This window comes from Phocoena phocoena, chromosome 10, assembly GCF_963924675.1.
Source record: "Phocoena phocoena chromosome 10, mPhoPho1.1, whole genome shotgun sequence".
In the NCBI taxonomy this organism is placed as follows: Eukaryota; Metazoa; Chordata; class Mammalia; order Artiodactyla; family Phocoenidae; genus Phocoena; species Phocoena phocoena.
Genome location: NC_089228.1, coordinates 34,355,169 through 34,367,821, shown reverse-complemented (window position 1 = coordinate 34,367,821; position 12,653 = coordinate 34,355,169). Strand labels below are relative to the sequence as shown.

At 41.8% G+C, this 12,653-nt stretch overlaps 1 protein-coding gene across 1 annotated transcript in view; it reads left to right on the top strand.

Annotated features, from left to right (window-relative positions):
• The window catches only part of CACNA2D3 (calcium voltage-gated channel auxiliary subunit alpha2delta 3), a 787,108-nt gene that overhangs the window by 398,949 nt on the left and 375,506 nt on the right, over nt 1–12,653 (top strand). Inside the window, exon 11 of the mRNA XM_065884772.1 lies at nt 5,110–5,223. Within this exon, the coding sequence (XP_065740844.1) occupies nt 5,110–5,223 (114 nt within the window). The remainder of the gene's footprint in view (nt 1–5,109; nt 5,224–12,653) is intronic.

Sequence of the window (12,653 nt, the reverse complement as noted above, 5' to 3'; positions counted from 1 at the left end):
AGCTATGCACGTCACATGCCATGAAGCTGACCCTACTGGATGGGGGCTGAGGATTCAGCATGAGGAAGTGGTGCCCTGCTCCCTTTCAGCAGTGCTGGGTTGGGTGGGAAGTGCCATCTCCATGACCACAGAGACACTAGGCAACCTCAACTTTTGCCAGGTTGCCTGTGGTTTCTAGAGGCAGCTCCCACTCTTGATGCTTTGGTACTACTCCCTGCCCAAATCCTCAGGAATATCTGCTTCTCTTCATCTGACCCTTTCTTCTTTTCCTTGCCCTGGCACCTTTTCTCTCCCCATCCATTTCACTTACCAATTTTGTTTTAAGACACTCCTAAATAAAGAAGATGTGGTACATATATACATGGAATATTACTCAGCCATAAAAAGGAATGAAATCGGGTCATTTGTAGAGATGTGGATGGATCTAGAGACTGTCAAACAGAGTGAAGTAAGTCAGAAAGACAAAAACAAATATTGTATATTAACGCGTATATGTGGAACCTCGAAAAATGGTACAGATGAACCGGTTTGCAGGGCAGAAATAGAGACACAGATGTAGAGATGTAGAAAACAAATGTATGGACACCAAGGGGGGAAAGCGGCAGGGAGGGGTTGGTGTGATGAATTGGGAGATTGGGATTGACATATATACACTAATATGTATAAAATGGATAACTAATAAGAACCTGTATAAAAAAATAAACAAAATAAAATTAAAAAAAAAAAGACACTCCTAAGTCAGTGATCCCACTGCATGCCCAGTGGAATGCTGGTCTGCCACAAGGCTCCGACGTAGGTGTTGTGGTCAAGGTGCAGGATGCCATCCTCCTTTTGGAGACTCACAATATACTTGTGCTACTAGAGGCCTTAGAAGTCCCACAGTGATCAGACCTTTTAAAGTGTGTCTATACCAGCACCCAAACTTATTGACCCAGGAACTCTTTACATCATATTACAACCTCAGGATAGAATCTTGTAGAAGTCACAGCTTACCAAGCACACCTTCAGGCATAATAATATCTTTTTATCCTTTAAGAGGGTGTATTGTACTCCCAACACCTCTAATAGCCAGAGAAATCTCCAACACATGGTGAATTTTTTCCCTTGAAACCTGGTGAGAGAAGTATTTTTGAACCAGGGAAACCTTCCACACACCTGCTTGCTCTGTCTTCACCTGTAAAACTCCTCTGGGGTCTGGCCAGTCAGAAAGTCTGAGGGGTTGAGTGTAAATTCCAGAAAGCGAGAAATGGAAGGAACAGAAATGTTACAAAATGTCCCTGCTTGAGATTGGTTGACAGTTGGCACCATATTCTTTTGAGTGTACATTTATCCCAGAGAGAGAAACATTTCCATCCCATCCCTTGCCATTGGGCTTTTAAATAGCCGAACACTCTGAAAAACAGAGATGGTTAATCTCCCGTGAAAATGAAGCTTTAGCTATTTTCCACTTCATCAATATGACCTTTAGTGATATAATTCTCTTCCTGTATATTATGCCTGCCTTTGCAAGTCAGTATGAAATAAAAAGCTATTTCTTGAACACACAAATACACATTCTCTCTTTCTTTCTCTTACACACAATTTGAAATGACAATTATGGTTAGAGCCTAGAATGGTTCAGAGGTTACTATAACTAAATGAAGTTAATTCTGTTTTGCAATTACCTGCATTTCAGTTTCAGTATTTGCTCAGATGACTTAAAGGCTTTGAAAGGCACGTTCAAATAAACTTCTAAGACCCTTCTAGCTATTGATCTCTGCTGCATTCATTAGATTCACTAAGAACACAGAGCCGGTTTGCTACAGTAGTTAGCATCTACCTTGTCATGTGACAACTGCAATTATATTTTTTGGCGATGAATACAATCTTTGCAGTGATTACCTTTTAAAACTTTTTCTTAGCCAATTAAATAAAATTTGGTGACATTTCAAAGGCTGTTAATCACAACCAAATGCTCTAAATGTCAGGATGCATTGAAATTTTCACTGCTAACTGATGAATCACTGAGCTAATTGTAGTTCATCATCAGGCCCTTGTCATTGTTATTATTATGGAAAACACTTCCATCTCTCTCGCTATTCAATAAAAATAAGTTCTAGACAAATATGAAGAGAAGAGATATTACTCATCAAAGCATTTGAATTTAATTGCATTCTTCAAAATTCTCCAACTGCAGATTGCTGCAGAGAAAACCAGGGACTCAGCCACAGAGGAAAGTAATGGTTTTGAGTAAATAGCTCCGGGCAGCCCCTTCTTCCAGTCTGCAGTGTTCAGATATCTTTATTTCCCTCTCTTTCTTGCCTTTTGTTTGGGAGAGTTTTTCCAGGATGTTTTCAAATGAGTTATATGAACAACAGTCCCGGGGTGTCCTGATTTTTTTTTCCCTTCTGCAGCCTCTGTGACCAAATGCATACATCAGTGGCACGTCACTGGGTTTATCCAATGCCGTGAAGGCTGTGTTGTATTGCAGGCTCTCCAAAACATCTCCAGAACAACCTGTTGTTAAGACAAGGCTGCAAAGCTGTTCTTTCTTATTGCACTATGTTGGTAGTATCTTAGTAGCATCTCAGAGAGGAAAGGACAAAGTCATTTATTGAGACTATGAAAGTCTAGTTGAGGTGGGTCTTCAAAGTGGAGGAAAGGGAAGAGGCTTTGTTGAAACTGGGTACGAATCCTAAGTTATAGTTTAGGATTGGTAGATGCAGCAAGGGGAAGATTTTGAGGTCAGGGTTTCAAAGAGTTTTAGGGTATAAATTGTCCTTTGATGCTTTCTGTTGAAGAGTTGACAGGTCTTTCAGGAAGTTCCTGGAATAAGCAATAAAGTTATTTGCAGTTTTCATCTTCCTGAGCAAGAGTTTTCTAGAATAGTAAGTTATGTCAATAAAGACAGTAGAATAGGAGTTACGTGGAAAGCTTTGTGGTCTGATGGCCTTAGTTCTCAGGTATTTCTACCTACTGATACTGTATCATGGGCCCTGTCTGCTCATTAATTTAAGGGCATCTGTCCAGTCTGAGTTGCAGGAATGGCTGTCAGGGCCAAAATTAAAGTGAGGCACTTTCCAAGGGCACAGAATTTAAGGAGCACTCACTCACTCTCAGGGTAGTGGCCTTGGTGACTGCCGTGCCACCCTGGAACACTGGAAAGGATAAAGGGAGGAAGAGCAGGAGAAGGAAATGAACATTTGTGGAGCCATTGGATTGAGGAATGTCATCTCATCATTGGGACGCCATAGGTAGAATGTACCGAATCTGGGAGTAAATTCTGGAGCTGGACTGCCTGGGTTCAGATCTCAGCTATGACAGATATTAGCTGTGTGATCTTGGGCAAGTTAGCTAATCTCTCTGTGTCTCTGTTCCTCACCTGTCAAATGGGGATAATGATAGTACTTATCTCAGAGGGTAGTAAAGATTAAGTAGGTTAATACTTGTAGCCCAGCATATAATGAACATATAACCTGTGTTGTTACAACCATATAAGCATGTTGTTGCCATCTTATAAATGGAGAAAAGGATATTCTGAAAAGAGACCTTATCCTAGGCACCAATTTGTGGCGCTGAGATGTGTTTGAGTATTTTCTGCTGTAGTATGGTATTCCATGCATGTTTTGAGTTGGTTTTGCTTTGTCCTAATACAGCCATGAGGCAATTCATTCCATCCATCCATCCATTCATCCAATCTTCTTTCAAATTACTGCAACTTCAGACTCTCCATTAGTATTCTAAGTTCATGGAGACTGGGCATTACTCTTCAGTGTGAGTGCTTTTTTAGCTCTGGTTCATCAGGAGCCAGCAGCAAATCCAAGGGCTGCCTCCATCCTTCCCTCGTGTCATGGTCAACAGATTGAACGTGCCTGTACGTTGTCACTCCATGCCTTTGTACATGGTCTTTGCTCTCTCTGAAAGGCCCTTACCCCAGATGCTCACCTCCTTCAGGTATTACTCAAATGTCACCTTCTCATTGAGGTCTTCCCCGACTATTTTTTCTAAAGTTGGCCCTCTGCATTTTCTATCCCCTTTCTTGCTTTCTTTTTTTTTTTTTGACTTAGCATCACCATTATCCAACATACAACATAATTTACTTACAACATAATTTACTTACTTACTTTGGTATCTCATCAAATAGAATACAAACTACACAAGCAAAGAGATTTTTGTGTTTCATCCTCAGTGCTGTGTGGGCACTTAGGAAATAATTTTACAATAAATGAATAAACTTCACAGATTGTAGTGGTGGGAGTTTTCACTACTGAAGGTTAAAGTTGTTTTGTGTGTTCCCCATTGTCATATAATTGTAGGGTTTTTAAAGGACATTGCTTTGAATTGTAGCATTAATAGCATTCATTAAGGGGATTCTTCACCAGATTCAGGGGAAGGACAGGAGTCTCTGACAACCATAGTCTGGTCACCCAAGCTACCACGCACAAAGGCTGGGCACTTTTGAAATGCTATGTAAAACTGAAAGTTGAAATTTAGAGTTTTGTACCCCAGTGGGCACAATCTTGGAATTTCAGCATGCTATACATACTAACATACATAAACAAATACATAATGTTACATGTTAACAAATATATGTTTAAAACAAACCCTAAAAATGGGGTTCTTACAGTGTAGTCTGAATTGGCACATTCCTGACTTTATTCTCTATGTGTACAAAACCTCCTTGATTTTATTACATAGCACAGTCTGCATCCATCAGACTCATTCAAACTAGACTCATTTAGATTTTTAAAGAAATGTTACCTGTCACATATTCTGCTGCCAGTAAATGTGTTTCTAAAAGGTTGTTGTGCCAGCTCCTTTGGACTTGTATTCTGAAGTGTTATCCATGCTTGAAGATAAGAGAGGTTAACTGTCCTAGAATCTCACTTCCTGCCCTGTGTGTGTTTTTAGGAATTCTCTTCTGTGGTTCGTATTTAGTTCCAGTTTTTCAGAGCAAATACGGAAATCCGTAAGTGGGGAAAGGCTTATCCTGTAGGTTCTTTTTGGTGATGCAGAATGAGCTCTCATTTTAAGAGGCTTCCTAAGCCCAAGATCTCATGCTTCTGAAGTCTCATGGATATACAGAGCCCTCTGATGAGTTTTTCAGTTTGAACTTATTTCTTTCCACAGTTCAACCACACTGGACAAGGAAGCATCTGCAGCCAGGCCATTATGCTCATCACTGATGGGGCAGTGGACACCTATGACACTATCTTTGCAAAATACAATTGGCCAGATCGAAAGGTAAGCCGATGTTGATGGCGTCCATGCAGTGCCACGTGTGGAGAATCTGTATTGCATTGTAACCTCCAGATTGTCCATGGACAAGTACCCCATGTAGATTTAATCTTATGATGACCTGTGGTTTCTCAGCCTTGTGTTTTCTGGTTGACCAAAACTGAATACTATGGCTTTTCTTGTTTTCAAAGTGAAACTTCTTTGGCAGAGAGAAGAAACCCATGAAGACATGTTCAGTGTGTTCAGTGAAAAGATTCGCTGTGAAGTATGCTTTTGTCCTTAATGGACAGTGCTTCTCTTTGTTTTCCATGGAGCCAGGGCTGCGTGCTGGACCCAGCATCTATAGAATGGTGAAGGCAGCCATGGTGGCCCTGTAGCCATCTCCTTTATGTTTCGATGTTCCTATCGTTCCTTCCTTGGGCCCTCATTACCATCCAGAATCTCCTTTCCATCCCCCAGTGCTGTTCCTTGCTCTTGTCAAAGCTTGTTTGTTCTCTATTCAAATTCTTTCTTTGGTTTCCAAGCTAACATTTATTTATCTGATAAACACATATGTTAGGGTATCAGTGACAGATATCAAGGTTTTTGGTGTCTTTTGAGTGCCTTAACCCAGAGTTCCTCAAGCTGTTAGCCAGTTTGAATTCCCTATAGAGATCTTTTAAATTGTGGATCCTATTGTACACTTAAACAGAATCAAAATCTCTGAGGGTGTGGCCCAGGGTTCTGTGTTTTCAATAAGTTCCTCAAGCGGACACCAATCGGCAGATTAGCAGTTGGTGATCACTATCTCAACTAAATGGTGAAATATGAGCAAGAAAAAGAGGTGTGTCAGAGAGGGTGTTATCCTGGGGGTATCACAAAGGCGCTTTCCTATCCTATGTGCCAGTGGCATTACTCTGACTCTTTCTGTTGGGGCATGAGGCTATCTAGACCAAGTCCATTCTGCTTCTTCAACTCTGTATGTTTAATTTCTGGGAATTGAACTAACCACACCCATGGCAAAAAGAAACAGAAGACAAATGAGAACTGTGCACTCAGCTGTATCCAGAAAGCATGTACCCTTGAGGCAGCGTGAGCAGTCATTGCACATTCTTTCAGTCATTCTTGGTCCCCATGTGTCTCTGTTAACACAGGCATCTCACCTCACCAAGCATGATTCTGGTGCTTAAAGATACATATATATTTCGTACAACATGGTCCCCAAATGGATGCCTCCCCTATTGCTCAACCTTAGAGAAAACCACCATTTCTGAAGCTGCAGGGAAAACTAGCTGTGCTGGGCTTGCTGAGAGTAGGTGGGACTCTGGCATGGCACCTGCCTGAGGGAGATCCAGGAATAAGTTTGGCTGAATGCAGCTCCCACGATGAGCACTGACTTTAGAATCCAACTGTTGAATAAGATGGAAGTTCACTATTGGACAAGGTGATTTTAAATGCGATATTTCAGGTGATGATTTCCAGGGACACGTAGAGGCCAGAGTTAATTCCTGATAAATGTATGTGATGCAGAGTGAGGAGCATGCTGGCTCTGCTTGCACCCCCGCAGCACACAGCACAATGCTGGGCACATGGCCACTACCTAATGCACAACCCTGAGGTGTGGCTGAGTGACTGAGGGGCCTGGGGGGGAGGCCACAGCACTAGTAAACATGGGTAGGGCCATGGACATTTTGTGGTCAAATAAGATGTTCACAGATGCTGTGACATCTCACAGCATGTTGAAGGATATTTCACATTATTTAGGACCATCTTAAATAAAAGAAGGAAGTAAAAGGGGCTTTTAATAAGCAGCTACATTAATTCCAAATGTATTATCTTGTGAGACTCGTGCTGAATCATATGAATCCCTCTTGCTTGGTGATACTTGATGGATAGCTGTAGCCCAGGAATATTAGAATTTAAACATCCTATCCTTACTTGCTGGGAGAGGCATAGGATGAAGGCTGCAAAGTCATGACTCTTCAGACAAAACACAAATTTCAACATATCTTTCCAAAGGAACAATATTGACTTCAGGCCAGGTGCTTTCTTGGATTAATTGGAACCAGGGTCCTGGAAATTTCAACATTACATGAAGCAGTTTGATCTACTTATAAAATATTATCAAGCAGAAGCAGACTTTCTGTAGCAAGAGGGCCTTTATGATTAGAAATTAATAGGAGGATCCCTCCCCTCCTACGCCGTTCTGGAGAGTTCCATGACATTCTTATGCATATACATTCTCTTCTTGATGACTTCTCTGTGAAGGTGCAGGTAATAAATTTACATAAAACCCCAGTGTGATTTAGCACTGTGTTAAAGAGATGCTGTGTCATGTCTAAGCTGTCATTTTTCTCTATTGTTTTGAATGTTACTTAGTAGAGGGTTGGGTCATGCTGTCGTTGGCTATCTTCAAGATTATAGAAACAGGAAATGGAGAGAGTAAAATGATCTTAAGGCTGGAACCTGATTCCTATAAAACAGTGATTCTCAAACTTGAGTGAGGATGAGAATCATCTGGAGGGCTTGTTCCAGCACAGATTGCTCACTCCACCTGCAGAGATTCTGATTCAGTAGGTCTCGTGGAGCTTGAGCTTCCATTTCTAACAAGTTCCCAGGTGATGTGGATGCTACTGGTGGGCGAACTGCACTTGGGAACTACTGCCACAGAAATAGCCCAAGGAATAGGATTTGGTCACTTGGTGGGCTCTGCCACTTCTGCTTCCCTCTGTTTACCTTTATGAGGGCCTGTTCCCTCAGTCAAATTCAGTGCACAGTTATGTGTTTCTTGGCTCATACTTTGTTTAAAAAATTGTCAATTACTGATCATGATTTTAAAATCTGGAGATAGGATATAAAATTTTAAAGTTTTAGTTTCATAAAGGGGTACACATGGCACTTTGGAGCCAGCATTCTCATATGGCAAAAAACGGCTGGAGCTGAGGAATGGCTGCTCCCTTAGATGGCAAATGCCTGCTCCTTTTGGCCATGGCCTCCATCATGCTCCATTATTTCCTCTCAGCCCACTTCACTTAAATTCTTTACATACCCATAGGTGTAGGGTTCTGGACCACTGCTCTAGATTAACCCAGCCTCTAGATATTTGTTCCTTTCTCTTAGGTCTGCCATAAGCTTTCCCTCTTCTTCTCCAGCCAGATGCCATCTTATCTTTACCTGAGCCCTACACTTTACACTTCCTCAGGGCTGTATAAGAGAAGTGTATAACTTAATGTCCAGTACTGTAATCACTTCTGGGCCTATTTTTCATCTTCACTGGTTTGGTGAGTTCTTGAGGACAGATTCTGAATCTCTGATCAGTCCACCACCATGCACTCTACTGTGTCCCTGCTGAGAAGTATAGCATTGAGTCCTTAAGCGTAGTCGCATGATTCCTGTCCACTGGTGTTTACACTCTGTATAAGCTCCGCACCTTGAGTGTAGTTTGCACCTGTGACTTGTTTCTAACCAATAGAATATGATAAAGGTTAGAGAATCTTGCAGATGTAATCAGGGTCTCAAGTCAGCTGATTTTCAGCTAACTAAAAGGATATTATCAGGAGTGGGCTTTACTTAATTCAAAACCCTTGAAAGAGGGATTGGACACTCCCTGAAGCCAGGAGACTCTCCTTGCTGGTTTGATGAAGTTAGCAGCTGTTTGGAGAATTCCATGTGGCAAGGAACTGGGGGCAGCCTGCCTCCAGCCAACAGCCAGAAAAAAGCTGGACCCTCCGTCTTATAGTCACAAGGAAATGAATCCTGTGAACGGCCTGAATGAGCTTGGAGGCAGATTCTTTCCCCGTTGAGCCTCCAGTTGAAAACACAACCCAGTCAACACCTTGATTGCAGTTTTGTGAGACAATGAACAGAAGATTCAGCTAAGCTGTGCCCAGACTTATGACCCACAGAAACTGTAAGATAACAAACGTGTGCTATTTTAAGCCACTGCACTTGTGGTCACTTTTTATGCAGCAATAGAAAACTATCACTATTAGAAGAAACAAGGTGAAGGGAGAAAGGAAAGAGAATCATTTCATGGTAGCAATGCTATGAAACATCTCCAAACTTAGTGGTTTAAAATAACAATCTATTATTTCTTGCAATTCTGTGGGTTAACTGGGTGGTTGGTTCTGCTCCCTGTGGTGTCCAGTGAAGTCACTGAGGAAGCTGTGTTCATGTGTGAGCCTGGCAGAGCTGCCTTGGTTCTCTTTCCTGTGGGCTCTCTTTCCATGCGGTGTCTAATCCTCCAGGTGACCCTGTGAGTCCTCTCTCTTCAGTACAGTAGCCTGGACTTCCTTACAGTTTGGCAGTTGGGTTCCAAGAAAGGAAAGGAGAAGGGAATGGGAAGCAGGCCAGGGGAGCACTTGTGGGTATCATGTTTTTTCTGTTGATTTTTTTTGTTTGTTTTTTTGTGGTACATGGGCCTCTCACTGTTGTGGCCTCTCCTGCCGCAGAGCACGGGCTCTGGACGCGCAGGCTCAGCGGCCATGGCTTACAGGCCCAGCCGCTCCGCGGCATGTGGGATCCTCCCAGACCGGGGCAGGAACCCATGTCCCCCACATCGGCAGGCAGACTCCCAACCACTGCGCCACCAGGGAAGCCCCGGGTATCATGTTTTAATGCTTCCTAATCAGGGCCTTGTGCGAGGCAACTGCTTAATAAAACATAGAATGAGTTTGAAGAAAGAAGCCGTTACTGGTGATTTAACTATGAGTCTGTGAAGGTGACATGATTGCCTATGCAGTGTGTCCCTTGCCAGCATGTTATTGCTGGGAACAGAAATGAGGAGCTCTTTATTCGTTTATTGGATGCCATTTACTTTTGCCTAATATACATTGGTTAGTGGCTTCATGGCAGCTTTACACACTTGGAATAAAATATGAACTCCTTAGTATGAAAGGGACTCATTCCAGGATCTGCTTAAGAAATAAAGCTGCCTACATTTCTACATTTAAATTAGAAAAATGGCTATACCTGCCATTTATATAGTTGCTCTTTCAAGTGAACTTAAAAAAAAAAAAAAGAGAAAGGTCACAGAATTATTAATCATTACCTCCCCTGATGTGTAAGACAGTGGATAGGTAAGAAAATGCTAAGTTAGAGATTTTAAAAAGAGGTTGGCAAACTATGGCCTACTGCCTGCTTTGGGCAATCCTTGAGCTAGGAATAATTTTTACATTTTTAAATGGGGAAAAAAAAAGCTAAAGGAAAAGATTATTTCATGACTTGTAAAAATTATATGACATTAAAATTTTACTGTCTGTAAACAAAGTATTATTGTAACACAGTTATACCCATTTGATTATATATCATCTGTTGATAAATAGTTGCTAAACCCACTGGGGCTGCACGCAGAGAGTAAGAGAAAAGCCAGTTGTGCAGCTTTAGGACGAGGCTATCGGGGTGCACCTAAATGATTTTCCTCTTCTAAAAGCACAGGGTAACCTCAAAGGTGAATGCTATTTCAGTTGAGTGTTGTCTGTTTTGTTACCTCCCAAACAAAAGTGGAGGTGGTAGCTGTGAGGCCCCTCAAGAGACAACCAGGATTCAGGGGCCTTGGAAGACGCCTGGTGGGGCTACAAGGAGGGGTGGACACAAGCAGCTCTTAGTGTGGGGTTAAAGGGAAGCCCTTGATCATAGAATGGTTTGGGGACCTGGCTTTGGAGCACTTTTGGGAACTGTTGGAAATCTGTGTCCTTTAAACTGGTATCACATCAATCTCTAAGAAGGGGCTCCCTTGGGAGTTTTGCCCCAGGCCTTCCTCCCTTTGCACAATTTGGAAGCTAAAGCCTCAATCCCACCATATCCTAGTGGCCTCAGAGGTACTGAAAGACTTAGCTCTGCCTCGGTAGCTCTGGGGTGATTTTGGAAAGCCTAGGAATCCCTCTCTCCTCATCTTCCTGGGCACAGATGCCACTCTGGAGAGCAAAATTCCTGAGCTGAGTGAGGAGTGAGGGCTTATCTTTTTTTTACATCTTTATTGGAGTATAATTGCTTTACAATGGTGTGTTAGTTTCTGCTTTATAACAAAGTGAATCAGTTATACATATACGTATGTTCCCATATCTCGTCCCTGTTGCGTCTCCCTCCCTCCCACCCTCCCTATCCCACCCCTCTAGGTGGTCACAAAGCACTGAGCTGATCTCCCTGTGCTATGCGGCTGCTTCCCACTAGCTATCTATTTTACGTTTGGTAGTGTATATATGTACATGCCACTCTCTCGCTTTGTCACAGCTTACCCTTCACCCTCCCGATATCCTCAAGTTGATTCTCTAGTAGGTCTGTGTCTGTATTCTCATTTTACTCCTAGATTCTTCATGACATTTTTTTTTTTCTTAAGTTCCATATATATGTGTTAGCATACGGTATTTGTCTTTCTCTTTGTGACTTACTTAACTCTGTATGACAGACTCTAGGTACATCCACCTCATTACAAATAGCTCAATTTCGTTTCTTTTTATGGATGAGTAATATTCCATTGTATATATGTGCCACATCTTCTTTATCCACTCATCTGCTGACAGACACTTATGTTGTTTCCATCTCCGGGCGATTGTAAATAGAGCTGCAATGAACATTTTGGTACATGACTCTTTTTGAATTATGGTTTTCTCAGGGTATATGCCCAGTAGTGGGATTGCTGGGTCATATGGTAGTTCTATTTGTAGTTTTTTAAGGAACCTCCATACTGTTCTCCATAGTGGCTGTACCAATTCACATTCCCACCAGCAGTGCAAGAGTGTTCCCTTTTCTCCACACCCTCTCCAGCATTTATTATTTCTAGATTTTTTGATGATGGCCATACTGACTGGTGTGACATGATATCTCATTGTAGTTTTCATTTGCATTTATCTAATGATTAATGATGTTGAGCATTCTTTCATGTGTTTGTTGGCAGTCTCTATATCTTCTTTGGAGAAATGTCGATTAAGGTCTTTTGCCCATTTTTGGATTCGGTCTTTTTTTTTTTTTAATTGAGCTGCATAAGCTGCTTATGAATTTTGGAGATTAATCCTTTGTCAGATGCTTCATTTGCAAATATTTTCTCCCATTCTGAGGGTTGTCTTTTGGTCTTGTTTATGGTTTCCTTTGCTGTGCAAAAGCTTTGAAGTTTCATTAGGTCCCATTTGTTTATTTTTGTTTTTATTTCCATTTCTCTAGGAGGTGGGTCAAAAAGGATCTTGCTGTGACTTATGTCATAGAGTGTTCTGCCTATGTTTTCCTCTAAGAGTTTGATAGTTTCTGGCCTTACATTTAGGTCTTTAATCCAGTTTGAGCTTATTTTTGTGTATGGTGTTAGGGAGTGATCTAATCTCATACTTTTACATGTACCTGTCCAGTTTTCCCAGCACCACTTATTGAAGAGGCTGTCCTTTTTCCACTGTGCATTCCTGCCTCCTTTATCAAATATAAGGTGACCATATGTGCGTGGGTTTATCTCTGGGCTTTCTATCCTGTTC